Source organism: Dipodomys spectabilis, unplaced genomic scaffold (assembly GCF_019054845.1).
Source record: "Dipodomys spectabilis isolate Male_0828 unplaced genomic scaffold, ASM1905484v1 ptg000098l, whole genome shotgun sequence".
In the NCBI taxonomy this organism is placed as follows: Eukaryota; Metazoa; Chordata; class Mammalia; order Rodentia; family Heteromyidae; genus Dipodomys; species Dipodomys spectabilis.
In genome coordinates, this window is record NW_024870775.1 from 9,791,400 (window position 1) to 9,805,839 (window position 14,440).

The following is a 14,440-nucleotide window of genomic DNA, read 5'->3' on the forward strand; positions in this document are numbered from 1 at the left end:
ATAGTGACAAATGTTCAGTCCTGGGTCAGACTGTGTTCTTTGCCAATTGCTGGAGTGCTGTGTCCTGTGAATGTCTCCTGGTGCGCAGGCTGACTCCAGCTGACCCCTCTCTCCTTCCCCAAATTCTTCCCTCCCTCCCTCCCTCCTTCCCTCCCTCCCTCCTTCCCTCCCTTCTTCCTTCTCTCTCCTTTCCCCCTTTCCTTCCAGCCATTCCCTTTCTTCTGGCTATGAATTTATTTACTATCATCTGGCTTCTTTAGCCTAACAGGGAAGTGCAGAGAGAAAACTCTGTGCAAATTAAGAGTTTGAGGCTTGTGCTGATATTTATCATGGAAACTTAAAGCATCTTGCTGAATTCACTTATTAGTTTTTTAAAATTTTTGTTTCGTTTTGTAGGGTCCTTGAGGATTTTCAACATGGACTATGTATCTTCTGCAAACAAGGTCAGTTTGGTTTCTTCCTCTCTGCAGGGTGGCAGTCATTCTGTGCACAGTACTTCTCTCCAAGGTGGTGGTCATTCTGTGCACAGTACTTCTCTCCAGGGTGGTGGTCACTCTGTGCACAGTACTTCTATGCAGGGTGGTGGTCATTCTGTGCACAGTTCTTCTATGCAGGGTGGTGGTCATTCTGTGCATAGTACTTCTATGCAGGGTGGTGCTCACTCTGTGCACAGTACTTCTATGCAGGGTGGTGGTCATTCTGTGCACAGTACTTCTATGCAGGGTGGTGCTCACTCTGTGCACAGTACTTCTATGCAGGGTGGTGGTCATTCTGTGCACAGTACTTCTATGCAGGGTGGCGGTCATTCTGTGCATAGTACTTCTATGCAGGGTGGTGCTCACTCTGTACACAGTACTTCTATGAGGGTGGTGGTCATTCTGTGCACAGTACTTCTATGCAGGGTGGTGGTCATTCTGTGCACAGTACTTCTATGCAGGGTGGTGGTTGTTCTCTGCCTTGTACTCCGCAGGGTGGCAGTCATTCTGTGAACAGTACTTCTGGCAGTGTGAGGCAGGCGGAGGGACAGCTTGTTTTGTTCTTGCTGTTAGTCTTTGCCATTAAGGATGGTGCTAGCTGCAGGCTTTTCCTAGATGCATCTTGGTCACAGAAGTTCCTCTCAAAAGGGATCGGAGTGGCTCGTCGGTAGTCCTGGATACTTGGGAGGCAGAGACCGAGAGATAGGGAGATGGGAGTTCCAGACTGGCCCTGGCATAAAAATTTCAGAAACTTCACCTTACCCCAAGGCTGGACACCTTGTCATCCCAGCGATAGGGGACATGGGTGTGGTGTGCACGGCCGGTCATCACCAGGAAGCACAAACAGGAGGATCACACTCCAGGCTCGCCCAGGCAAAAAATGAGGCCCTACCTTGAAAAATCACCAGTGCCAAAAGGGGCTAGAGGTATTGTTCAAGCAGTAGAGCGCCTGCCTAGCAAGTGTGAGGCCTAAAAAAATTACTGTTTCCTGAGAGTTTTTATTTTGATCAATGGATGTTGCATTTTGTCAAATGAATTGACAAATGAATTGCTTTTCTGTATTAATTGATATAATCATGTAATCTTTTCTCTTTGGCTTGTTAACATGGTAGATAGCCTTGATTGATTGTTTGAAAACTGAGCCAGCCTAGAGTACTTAGCACAGCGATTACTCGGCTTCATGTATCACTGAATTCTGTTTGCTAATATATTAATAATTTCCATCTCTGGGTGCATGCTGGATCTTCCTTCCCTCCTTCATTCCCTCTCTTTTCTTCTTTCTTTCTCCCTTTCTCTCTCTTTCTTCCTTCCTGCTTTCTTTTCTTTTTCCTTTCTTTCTTTCTTTTTCTTTCTTTTCTTTCTTTCTCTTTCCTTTTTTTTTTTCTCTTTCCTTTTTTCTCTCTTTCTTTCCTTCCTTCCTTTTTCTTTCTTTCTCTCCCCCCTCCTCCCCAAACTGTCTATGATGTTAGTACCCACCTAACTTGCTGGGGAATTCTTCATGTATCTCTTATTTTCTGGACTAGATTGTGTTAGAAATGGTGCAATTCTTTAAATAGGTGACAGAATTCTCCAGGAGATTTTCTTTTTCTGGAGATTTAAAATGAATTCCATTCCTTCTAAAGCATCTATTTCAAAATGGAAATATGGGTAAGTTGTAGTCCTTAACTCTTTTTAAGGATTTCATTTGTGTGTCAGTCATGTTTTGGATTTTATAACAGAATCTTGGATGCACGCTTTCTTAGAAAGAAAGGAGGCTCACACTTCTGCAGGTGCCAGGCCCAGGAGTGTCCTCTGATGGTGGCCTTCTTGTCATCAGAGTTCTGAGGCAGCAGAGGACAGCACAGCACAGACTCAGGGCATCCACGCGGGCAATTCAGCTCCAAACATCACAGTTTAAGTTTTTACCATGTTAATACATTTGAATCCCTCCCTCTTTCCCTTCCTCCCTTCCTTTCTTTCTCTTGTCTGAAATCATGGCTTGAACTCAGGGCCTGGCACTGTTACTCAGCTTTCTTGCTCAAGGCTGACACTTCACCACTTGAACCATGCCCTCATTTCTTTTGTGTTATTTGATGTTTTCTGGGGTTTGCAGTTCAGGGGTTGCTAGGCTGTTCTGGATGACCATGGCTGTTTTGAAGAAGGCAGAATGAGAATGTCGCTGACTGCTCCTCAGCTCAGGTTTGATGTTTCTGCCCATCAGGAGCAGTGGGTGATGGGTTGGGGAGGAAGTGGCCTTCTGAATCCCATGAGGGGGTGCATGCTGGTGTTAACTTTCACCATCTGTCTGAGGTGGTGTTTTCCAGGTTCTTCTACTGTGAAGACATGGAGGAAAGTCTAAATAATGCAAAGACATCCTATGCTTATGGATGCAAAGGCTCCTCATGGCTGCGATCCCTTGGCTCTCTCAGTTGATCTACAGACTCAGCTCACATTAGCCAAGGTTAAAATGGTGGTCACCTCCCCTCCCCCCTCCCCCGCTGTGCCCACATCTTTTCTCAGAGATGTGGGTTTTGCCCAGTCTAGTGGCAGGCTCTTACCATCCTGTGTCCATACACCAGAAAGACAGCCTTGGCTGAGGAAGGGGTGAAACCAAGGGCAGCTTGCCAGGGAAGGAATGGGTTCTGGGACTTTCACTCCATTCCTGAGGCACGGCCTGCCAATGGCCATCTTCCCATTTTTTGTATCTGCGGGAGCTAAAATTTGGTATCAGAAGCTTCCAGAATCCCAGAGCAATTACTCTTTCCCTTGCTTTCATCGATATGAATACATATGATTGATTATGATTGATTATAATTACCAGTATTATTCTGTGTCTGGATGAAATGGCCAGGTTTTTATTGATTTTTATTTACTTTGCCAGCCCTGGAGCTTGAACTCTGGGCTTGGGCGCTGTCCCTGAGCTCTTCAGCTCAAGGCTAATCCTCTACCACTTTGAGCCACAGCACCACTTCTGGTTTTCTGGTGGTTTATTGCAAAAAAGAGTCTCACAGACTTTCCTGCCTGAGCTGGCTTTGAACCATGATTCTCATATCTCAGTCTCCTTAGTAGCTAGGATTACAAGTGTGAGCCACTAGCGCCTGCCTGGGTTTTTTTCCCCTGAGTTTATTGGAGATAAGAATCTTGCCAGGCGCTGATGGTTCACGCCTATCTCCAATAAACCACCAGAAAACCAGAAGTGGTGCTGTGGCTCAAGTGGTAGAGCGCTCGCCTTGAGCTGAAGAACTGAGGGACAGTGCCCAGGCCCAGAGTTCAAGCCCTATGACCGACAAAAAAAAAAAAAAAAAAAGAGTCTCATGGACTTTCCTGCCCAGGCTGGCTTTGAACTGTGATCCTTAGATCTCAGTCTCCAGAGAATAGGATTACAGTCATAAGCCACCAGTGTCCAGCTGGACCAGGCTTTTATTGTGCCATTCACCTATTCTACTCAGGGATGGGCAAGGCTGCTGGCAGTGGAGGCTGAAGGCACCAGAGACACTTCTGGCTGCACCATCCTCCAGGTCTCCATCCCCTGGGGACTGGGTGGCATGCGGAACCCCTCCTACTATGAGTCTGGCACCAGCACCGGGTCACAAGGGGCCTCATGGACACCTTCCTCTACACTTCCCTGGAAGTGCCTGACGGGGGATTATAAAAAGTGTTCACCAGCTGCTTTTGCTGGATCATGAACGGACTAAAAGCAGAGGAGGGCTCGGCCCCTGCCTCCGTTTTACACATCTTTGCTCTCTGCCATTCTCTCTGCAATCACCTTGGAAACCTGGGCGGGTGGAGCTGATTCTGAGCATTTTTATGGGGCCTGAGCATCACAGAAAGTCATCCTCAGGATGTCCTGAGGTGCTGGCTTCCCTCGGCTGCCATGGAGTGAGTCTCCTTTCTCTGCCCTTCACCACCATGTCTCTTTATTTGGTACATGGGGACGAATGGCCGGGCCTAATGTGGGACTCCTGGAGTTTAGGCCTGGGGTCTAAGCCTCTGGCTGCTGGCTTGCATGATCTAGGCCACACTGGTGAGCATGGAAGGTGCTAGAAGGAACGGCAAACTGCTGTCACAGCAGGCAAGGTGTGCCTGGGGTGGAAGTGGGGTGGGGGGAGGAAGGGGCAAAGGGACCGTTAGGGACCTAGGGCTCATCTGTGTGGGGACAGCAGCCCAGGGACCAGCAGGGTGTGGGGTGTGGGATGGGGGAGGGAGGGAAGGGGAAGTCTGAGAGTAAGGGCGTGGGGGAGGGGTGAGCGGGAGGCCTGGCCATGTCCAGAGGGGAGGGGCGTGAGGACTCTGTCACACTGGGGGGGGGGGGAGGAAGGGGAAAGATGTTAGAAGTGGGGGCTTCCAGCCATCTTTCTACCCTGTTTTGCTCATCCTGCCTCCTGTAGTATTCTGCTGTCTGCAGAAATGCAAAGGTTTTGCAGAATGTTCTAGAACACAGGGCCAGGTGAGGCCTCTCCCCTGCACCCTGGGGACTCCCTCTGGGGCTTCCCTCCTGGCTGGCTGTGGGGAGCCACCAAATCTGTCAGAGAGGATGCCTGGGGGGGCTGGCGAGTCCCCTAGGATGTCAAATCTTTTCAGGATGTTTTAGAAACGGGAGTTCTAATTTTATTTTATTTTTTTTTGTTTCGCTCAATTCCTGGATGGAATTCAAGCCCATCCTGCAGCGATTGGCTTAATCATGGTGGAATATTGTCTTATCTGAGGAGGAGCAGGGCATTTTAAGACCCCAGAGCCCAGAATTAACAGCTTGGAATGGTCACTCTGCTGGCTGTTAATTGACTCAGGCCATTAAAAAGAGAGAAGTTCTGGCAACTCTGTGTTCCTCCGACAAGAGAAGCCGCAGCAGTGTGAGAATCATTTGCAAATAAGTGTCTGGAGTGCCAATGGTTCTAGCAAAATCAGCTGTTTGATCAGATGAGGTTCTGAGGGCTTAGCTGCTCTTCGGGAAGGGCCTTGCCCTGTGGATTTACAGTAACAACCACTGGCACTGTGATTTTCTCCAGTCCTAAAATTTGACACCCACCTCCAAACCATGCCTTGCTCTACCATGGGCCGCTGCTGTCACCGCTGCTATAGGCCAGGTGCTAAAGGAGGGTCACAGGCCAGCTGCACCCTAAAGTCCAAACAATGGGTTCTCCCATCGTCCCTACAGTTCTTTTTGCAGTGGTATTGGGGTTTGAACTCAGGGCCTCTTGCTTGGCAGGCAGGCAGGCATTCTGCTGCTGAGCTATGTCTCCAGCCCTATTTGTTCCTGGTCATTTTTGGAGGTAGCATCTTTCTTCCTGCCCAGGTGTGTGTGCCTGATCTTCGTGGAGATGCAGTCACGTGGATTTTTCTACCCAGTTTAGCCTGGAACTGTAATCCTCTCAATGTCAGTATCTCACATGGTTTAGGACGACAGGCAGTTATCACTGCACCCAGCTATGGGTTCAGGAGAGGGTCTTACCAACTTTTCTGCTCAGGCTGGCCTTGACCTAGATGCTTTCATTCACAGCCTCTCAAGTAGCTAGGATTATGGGTATGAGCCAACAGTGCCCAGTGTTTGTTTTTGAGATGCCAAATTTTTCCGAGACGGCCTCAAATCTGCAATCTTCCTACCTCTACCTCCTGAGGAGCTGGGATTGCAGGCATGCACAACTATGCCTTTTCAAGAACAACAAAATGGCAGGGTCTTGTGTAACCCAAGCCAACTTAACAAAGGAACTCCCTCTTCATTACAGTGGATGATGGCATGAGAAGAATATCCTTGGGAGCAAGCTGCCCTTAGTGGGACCCACCACTCTACACTAGCTCTTGTATTGTTCACTATTAACTGTGCAGAGATGAAACAAAAGCTATTATCTATACTCCTTCCTTTTCTCCCCACCCCCATTTCCTGGGCTTGAATTTAGGCCCTGGACCACTGTCCCTGAGATCTTTCAGCTCAAGGCTAGACCTCTACCACTGGAGCCACAGCTTCATTTCCAGCTTTTTGGTGATTAACTGGAGATAGTCTCACAAAGATAGTACCTGGGCTGGTTTGAAACTGCAATCCTCAGATCTCTACCTCCTGAGGAGCTAAGATTACAGGCATGAGCCACCACACCTGATTCACTTATTCTGAAACTCTTGGTTATAGAAGAAGCAACTAAGTCTTCTAATTCTTCCTAAGTTGATTGCTTGGAAGACCTCAGTAACCTCTCCCTCAACAAAAGGTCACAGAAACCCAACAAAAAAAAGACACATAAAGTGTCAGCACCCAGCTGATGTTTTCCTGCCCCTTAACAAGGAATTTCATGTGCAGTAAGTTTGACTTTTTTCTTCTTCATACATACTGAGAAAGTATGAGAAATTTCAATATATGTGTTTACTTGTCAGTAAAGTTTCAAGGCTAGGGTAAATGTATTAGAATTCACACCATACACACACACACACACACACACACACACACACACACACACACACACACACACACACACACACACACACGTACTGAAACTACAGGTTCAAATACAACACCCTCATTTTATACCAGTGTAGTTTTAAAGATCTCAAAACACTAAAGCTACTACTTTCAAAATATACCTGTTAAGGGACGGGGGACATGGCTCAAGTAGTAGAGTATTTACCTAGCAGGAGCAAGGCCTTCAGTCCAGTCCCCAGAACAACAATAACAACAACAACGACAAAGAAACACCTATTGAATATTCAATATAATATATTAAATACATAATCATTCAACAAAATATATTTAATAAGCTACAGCTCACGCCTGTAATCCTAGCTACTCAGGAGTCTGAAATATGAGGAATATTTTGGAGAAATATTATGGTTCAAAGAAAGCCTGGGTAAGGAAAGTCTGAATCTTCTACCTCCAGTTAACTACCAAAAACCTGGAAATGGAGCTGTGGCTCAACTGATAGCACACTAGCCTGGAGCAAAAAAGCTAAGGGACAGCTCCCAGGACCCAAGATCAAGCCCCAGTACCTACACAAAATAAGCCACTACTATAAAGCACCAGAAAACAAGTACTTTTTAGAGTAAGTTACCAAAAACAGTTGAAGGTACTATCATTAAATAATTAAAACTTCTCAGCCTTAAATCACAAAACTGCTCCCCCTCCCCCCCGAGATCAATGATCTTCCTTTTAGATTGTTTTGGGGGTTCTCTTGCTGTCTCCCCTGACCTCCATACTGTGGACCTCTCAGCCCTTGCTAAGGGCAAGGTCTCTGCTGCTTGAGCCTCACCCTGAGTCTTAGCTAATCTTACGGTATGGCTACAATGTTTTTCCTGTGTCGCACCTGGTAATGAGCCAAACTGGGTAGATTAACACACTTTATTGCTAAGCTTGACCTTTTCTGATTAGAGAAGGTGAGGTAATATCGGAGAGAGGAGCCCGCTAGCCCTTCAGCCAGGCTTCAGTGGTAGCAGTATGCTCCGCTCGCCTTTCACTAGCCTGACCTCGCCATCTGGGTCTAGAAGATCCTTGATCCCCAAAACATCTTCAGAACCAGCCTTGCTCAACCTCTGGGTTCCACCCAGGCCAGGCACCATTCTCTGGGTCACCTGTAAGGTGCCAGGCCTGGGGGCTTGGGGTCAGGCTGGCTCTGGGAATGGCTGCTGGGGGTCCCAGGCTCTGGCTGCCTGTCACAGGCTAGAATGGCAGGGCAGGCTCTCCCCCGGCCTCACGCTAACTTGGGGCACAGGGGGAGTTCCTGCTGTCTGGCTTGGAGCCACGTTGGCAACTGTGATGGATAGATAGATTTCTAGCCTTAGAAATTACAAGTGCTGCTGAGGACCTGAGTCATTGTTGAAGGAAATCACAAGCACTGAAGAAACAAAATAATTGTTTTTATTAAAAATTGCACCCATGGCACCCGTCTGTCTTCCTACAAGGTGTTGAGATCTTCTTCCTTCTCCTCCTCTTCTTCTTTTTCTTTTTAAAATGAGGCCTGGTTTTCTTCATGATTTCAGAAGGAGTAAGTGAAACTTCAGGTGTACCCTGAACTCTCCCCAAAGCAGTGGGGGACTGGCAGGATGTCCAGGGGGGTTACACACTGCTGTTACCCCCAGATAGGGGGCTGGGCTGAGGGGGACCACACTCAGGGATGCAGGCCACTTGTTCTCGGGGGAGCTGAGCTGGGAGCCAAGAATGCACCAAAACGAAAATTCACTATGCAAGTGCCACACCAGGCTCTGACCATTTTATCCAAAGAACCTTCCAGAAGGAGCCCTGTCCCCTTGAGCTGTGTGGATGCTTCATGTGGCCTCAGTCATGGAAGAGATGCACCTCATAAAGTGTGGAGGGGTGATGACAGTGGGGCCTGGGAGGCCACTGCTCCTCCCTGGGGAGCGGGGACCCTGTGTGGAGCCATGGGCGCAGTGGTCTGGTGCCTGGCCGCACCGTCTCACCACCCCACATAGTCTCAGCCGCCCGCCTGTCCAGGGGGCTTGGCGCCCGAAGGTCGTACTTGTGTCTTGGTGACAGCTTTTGCTTGTCCTTGTCTCAGAACAGAGACTTAAATCCAACATCCATATTTTTCTTTTCCCTCCCTGGAGGGGATGCGTGGAGTGGACACTTCTCAGTGGCCACGCTGCTGTGGGACCCCCCCCATCCCCCCTCCTCTGGTTGTTATGGGACAGACCTTCCATGGAATGGGCAGCCGCTAACAGCTGTCTATCATCCATCCTGGACCCAGCCCTGCCTGGAAAAGCCCACTCCACAGGAAATGGAGAGGCTCAGGAAACACACGTCACTGTCACAAACCAAACTGTTCCCCATTCCCCCCTTTCCCCCTCCAACTAAAGCAATGTCCTGAGGCTCAAGGGCATGCTCAGGGCTGGGCCTTCCTTGCTCTCCATGCAGGGTGACCACCCACAGAGTTCTGGGGTGGTGTGTGGTCACCTCTGTGGGGGAGGGGCCGTGTGGATGGTCATGGCCAGTCTCATACAGAGGTGGCTTTGGGCAGAGCATCTAGGATTTTTGGTTTAGAATATTTCTCCTTCCACTGGGAAAAGGAAGGAAGGAAGGAAGGAAGTAGGGAGGAGAGAGGGAGGGAAGGAGGGAGGGAGAGATTTTCCTATACCCTCTGCTTTGGAAGAACTGAGAAGGATTTCTTTACTGCACAGGAAATTCTCCTGTGTTCCTAGACCACAGCCGGGTGAGTGTGAAGTAGGAGAATGAATGCAACGTCTTCATTCTCTGCCCCCAGCGAGGTGTGGAAAGAAATAGCCGCGTGGAGGCCACATATCTGACGCGTGGCCATGAGACTGCAGCCCAGCGGTGCTGACCAGTCCTCACCCTCAGGGCCTGGATGATCCTGGGGTGGGGCGGGGCTGTGACTTCACCCTGCTGTGTTCCTGGGGTACAAGGAGAGCTGTTGAGTCGCGTGCCCCCTGCAGGCCATGTGGCCCTGGTTCCACGTGGACCTGGGCTGGGGGTGGGGGTGGGGGGCATGTGACCGCCCATGTTCCAGCCATTCATCCTCAAATTAATGGGGGGGGGCCTGGGGGCACGGCTGGGGCTGGACTCAAGTTTTCCCAAGCAGTTTAGACTATTATCATTCAGCTATAAATAATAACGAAAACAGAGCGAGTTCACGAAGAATCACCCCTTCCCTGGCGAGTGAAGGCTCACTGCTGGCCTTGGATGCAGGTGGGGGTGGGGTGGGGACAGCGGCCCCGGGGACGTAAGGGATGGTCCCGCGTGCCTGTGTGCACGAGGTGACTTGGGGCCTGCTTGGTTTCTCAGAGCTGTTGGCTTTATTTGGAGATTCCTGCTTCTTGTCGTTCCCACGTACAAAGCTGAACAATGAATAAAAAGGCACCTGGAGACAGCAAAGACGCGTTCATTTCATGTGACATCGTTTAAAAAAAGATAAAAAGATTTAAAAAATACTCTGGTTAACAGTGCACACTCCTCCATCACAAGCCACTCTGCAGGTGAGTCTGGGGGGGGGTGGGCGTGTGCTGTGTTTAGGGGCACCGCCTGGGGAGGGGGTGCGCCCAGAACCCAGGGGACACTTCCTACTCCTGTCATCTGGTCAGAAAGAAGGTAGGGGTGGAGGCAGGGAAAGGCTCACTCTGCACCCACAGCAGCAGACAGGATACGAAGCGGAGCCACCGTCTATCCCTGCCCAGTACCATGTTGGCCAGCAGCAAAGATCTGGGTGCAGGTGGCAGGATTTGTCCTCCAAACCCCGGGGGTGGACCAGGAGCAGCTTCAAGTTGTCCCCAGACAGGCTGTGACCAAGCTGGCTGGGCCTCGGAAAGGAGGTAGACAGAGGAGCAGGCCGAGGAGCCCGGGTTCACCCAACCCTCCTCTCCTGCGCCCCCAGCCCCCCGGGGTGGGGTGGGGCCGGGTGAGTGGCACCCCCTGCCCCCCAGGAGTGCCAGCCAGTGCACCAGGGAGATAGACCTTCTCTTAAAAAGAAAAGAAAACAAAGACATCTGCTTTGGGCAGCGATGTTACAAAAAAAGGCATTTTTTAAAAAAACCTTCCTAAGTTGAACTCTAGCGTCCGCCGGTGGGAATCACTGCTTATCAGGTTGGGGGTTTTTGTGGTTGGAAAACGAAAGAAACTTCAGCTCAGCGGTTGGAGTTGATTGTCTTTAACAAAAATAAGACTCCCGAGGTCCGCCCGGCGGGGCTCACACGAAGGAGGAGAAGCCGGTGAGCGGCGCGCGCGGCCCGGCCGCCGGGGTGTACACGCCGCCCGCGCTCTGCGTGGTGATGACCGGGTGCAGGTGCGCGCCCGCCTCGGCCCCGGCCACCGCCTCGTACCTGTGCGCCGCGGGCGCCGCGGGCCGCCGCTTCCACGAGTTGTAGTAGGTGGGGTCGCTCATGTAGTGGTTGACAAACGAGTGCTTGGGAGGGGCGTCCTCGTAGTCCGAGTCGGAGGCCTAAGGGACAGGGACGGCGAGGGTCAGAGCGGACATGGGGGGGATGGGGAGGAGGGCCATCGGAACAGCCAGGTAGGAAGTAGGGCGACACCAGGACCGGGGCACTCATCCGTCACTCCCAAAGGGCAGGATGGACCTGTAGCCATCTGTCCCCCCCCCCCCCCACTCCCCCTCTGCAGCCCGGGAGAGAGGTCTACACCGGGAGGTGCCCCCCGCCGCCCCCTGGCTGGCTGAAGCGCTGGGCACCGAGGCACAGGAAGTGGGAAAGGCCCCGGCCTTGGGTCTGCGGGAGGCCCAGGCGTGGGAGCAGAAGAAAGGATTCTCCTGCCCAAGAGCAGGTGTCTGGAGGCTGCCTCCTTGGAGAACCAGCCCCACAGCCAGAGATGGTGGGGGGGGGGGGGGAGATGATGCACACAGGTGTGCACTGGCCAGGCATGAACCTACCCTTCCTCAGGGTGGAAGTCCATCAACCCCAGCCGCACCCCCAGACACACCCACCTGGCATCCTGGGTGTGTCTGAGGAAAAGCCGCTTGATGGGCTCAGCTCTTTATTTTTTTCTTTTCTCCCTCCCTCCCTCCCTTCCTTTTTTTTTTTTTGGTTTGAACCCTGGGTCTGGTTGTTTTCTTTTGGTGGCACTAGGTTTGATTTAGGGCCTTGCACTACTTGAGCAAGGCACAGCCAGGCACAGTTCTCTCTCTCTCTCTCTCTCCTACTCTTTTGTACCAGTAGTGGTGGGGCTTGAACTCAGGACTTAGGTGCTCTCCTGAGCTTTTTTGTTCAAAGCTGGTGCACACAGCTCCATTTCCAGCTTTTTTCTGGTTAATTGTAGATAGGAGTTTTTCTGCCCAGGCTGGCCTGGAACCACAATCCTCAGATCTCAGCCTCCTGAGTAGCTGGGATTACAGACATGAGCACTGATGCCCAGACTGCCTAGTATTTTTTGTTATTATTTTTATGTGGTACTGAGGAATTGAACCCAGGGCCTTATGTATGCTAGGCAAGCCCTCAGCCACTAAGCCTCATTCCCAGCCCGTTTTTTTTTTTTTTTTTTTTTTGCTTTAGTTATTTTTCCTCAGGGCTGACCTCAGCCTGGGATGCCACCCAGCCATTGGTAGAAATGAAGTCTCAAACCACAATCCTCCTGATCTTGGCCTCCTAAGTAGTGAAAGATTATAGATGTGAGCCACCTGCCCCAGCTTCTGGTCTTCCTTTTTATAAAATAAGCCGCCAGCTTCCATGAACAACATTTATTTCACTTTTAAAAAATTTGTCTTGAGCTGGGAAGGTGGCTGAGTGGTAGTAGAGTGCTTGCTTCACATGCATGAGGCCCTGAGTTTCATTCCTCAGCACCACATAAACAGAAAAAGCCAGAAGTGGCACTGTGGCTCAAATGGTAGAATGCTAGCCTTGAGCTGAAGAACTGAGGGTCAGTGCCAAGGACCTAGCATGACTAACAAAAAAAGATATATATACATTCATACACACACATATTTGTTCTTTCATAGCAAGGTGTTGCCCAGACTGGCATTGAATTTGCAATCTTCTTGCTGGGACTACATGGGTTCCCTATTGCACTCAGCTTAACTCACATTTTCTGTGTCCATTTTCTTCAAGAAAAACTATTTTATGGTGTCTGAGTTTATTTAAAATTACTGGAAATATTGTTAAAGATGGAGACTGAAGTGTCCCCCCGACCCCTGCACCCTAGGTGAGGAGAGGGCTCTCTGTTGTTCTGGTGAAAGGAGCACAAGAGATAAACCAAGACACCACATCCCCAAACCACAGGCCCCACAAGATACCATGTCCCCAAGTGAGAGATCCCACATCTTGGCTGAGCCCACCTACACCTCCTGCTCCCTCCTTGAACTTGAAAGCCAGCCAGCCACTGTGGGGACCCACAAGCTGGGGCCTGTCTGGCGTGGTGTTCTATAATGTCCACTGGAGGGCAGCAAAGAGCTTATCGGGTCTCCAGGGCCTTGGGACACTTTCAGCGCCCAGGCCAGTTGGGGGCTCAAGTACCCCAGGTACCCTCAAGGGGCTTAGAAGACCCCTCTGAGAGGTGAAGGAGGGGCCCAGAAGGGGGTATCTCTGGGAAGATAATCCTTATGCTGTCAGAATCTGCCCTTCTCCTCTCACTAGTGGTGAACGTAGATGGGGAGGTGTTGGCATCAATCAGCCCGTATTGGGATGATAAGTTCTCTCAGATGGGAGAATAAAACATGATCCCAGGCTTCCTGGGGTGTGGGACCCCCATTCTCTCAACTGGGGTTGAGCTGGGGGCAGCTGTTGCCTTCCTATTTTGAGGGCAGGGTCCTTAAGCTTGAACTCGGGGCCTGGGTACTGTCCCTGAGCTATTTTTATGCAGGTCAGTGCTGCACCAGGTGAGCCACAGCTCTACTTCCAGCTTTTTGGTGGGTAATTGAAGAGTTTCAAGGACTTTCCTGCCCGGAACACCTTTGAACCTTGAGCCTCAGATCTCAGCCTCCTGAGTAACTAGGATTATAGGTGTGAGTCACATAGGGCTCAGACCAACACTCAGCACCCTAGGCTCCTGGGAGCTGGGTGCACTGCTCCTGGCAGGTGCCCTTCTTGGCTGGACAGTGAATTACCCATATCACCCCAACGTGGGAAGCTCTGATTGCAAGGAGCTGTCCCACCAGAGAGCTGGGGTCCCTTCTGGAGGCTGTATAGCAGCCAGTGTGGCTGCATTGGGGTCCCTGGGGTACAGTACAAGATGCATCCACCGCCCCCCCTTCCAGGATTTTCAGAGGCAGATTCCATATGGAGCACCGAGCTTCTGTGAGTAATCAGAAGTCTGGGTGGAGCCTTTTTGGAACACTGGATGTGGCTACTTGTGTCATGGGCTGTGAACGGCTGGGGGTTGTGTTGGCAGAGCTCTTAACTATCCAAGGTGAGCAGTCATGCTCTTGGATGCATTGGTTGACTGGTTCCCTAATCACTGTGACACACAGCCCAGTGGCTCTCCTTTGCACACGGGCATGTGCACGTGTGAGTGCACACAAACACTTATTTTTTATTCCAGTACTAGGGCTTTAACTTAGTGCCTGGGTGCTGTTCCTTAGCCTTTATTTGCTCAAGGC

General features: G+C 50.6%; 1 protein-coding gene across 1 annotated transcript in view; it reads right to left on the reverse strand.

The window, feature by feature from the left end:
• Positions 1-9,941: 9,941 nt before the first annotated feature.
• The window catches only part of Sdk1 (sidekick cell adhesion molecule 1), an 836,641-nt gene continuing 832,142 nt past the window's right edge, over positions 9,942-14,440 (reverse strand). The window contains exon 45 of the mRNA XM_042686840.1: positions 9,942-11,338. Coding sequence (XP_042542774.1) covers positions 11,087-11,338 — 252 coding nt within the window. The 3' untranslated portion in view covers positions 9,942-11,086. The remainder of the gene's footprint in view (positions 11,339-14,440) is intronic.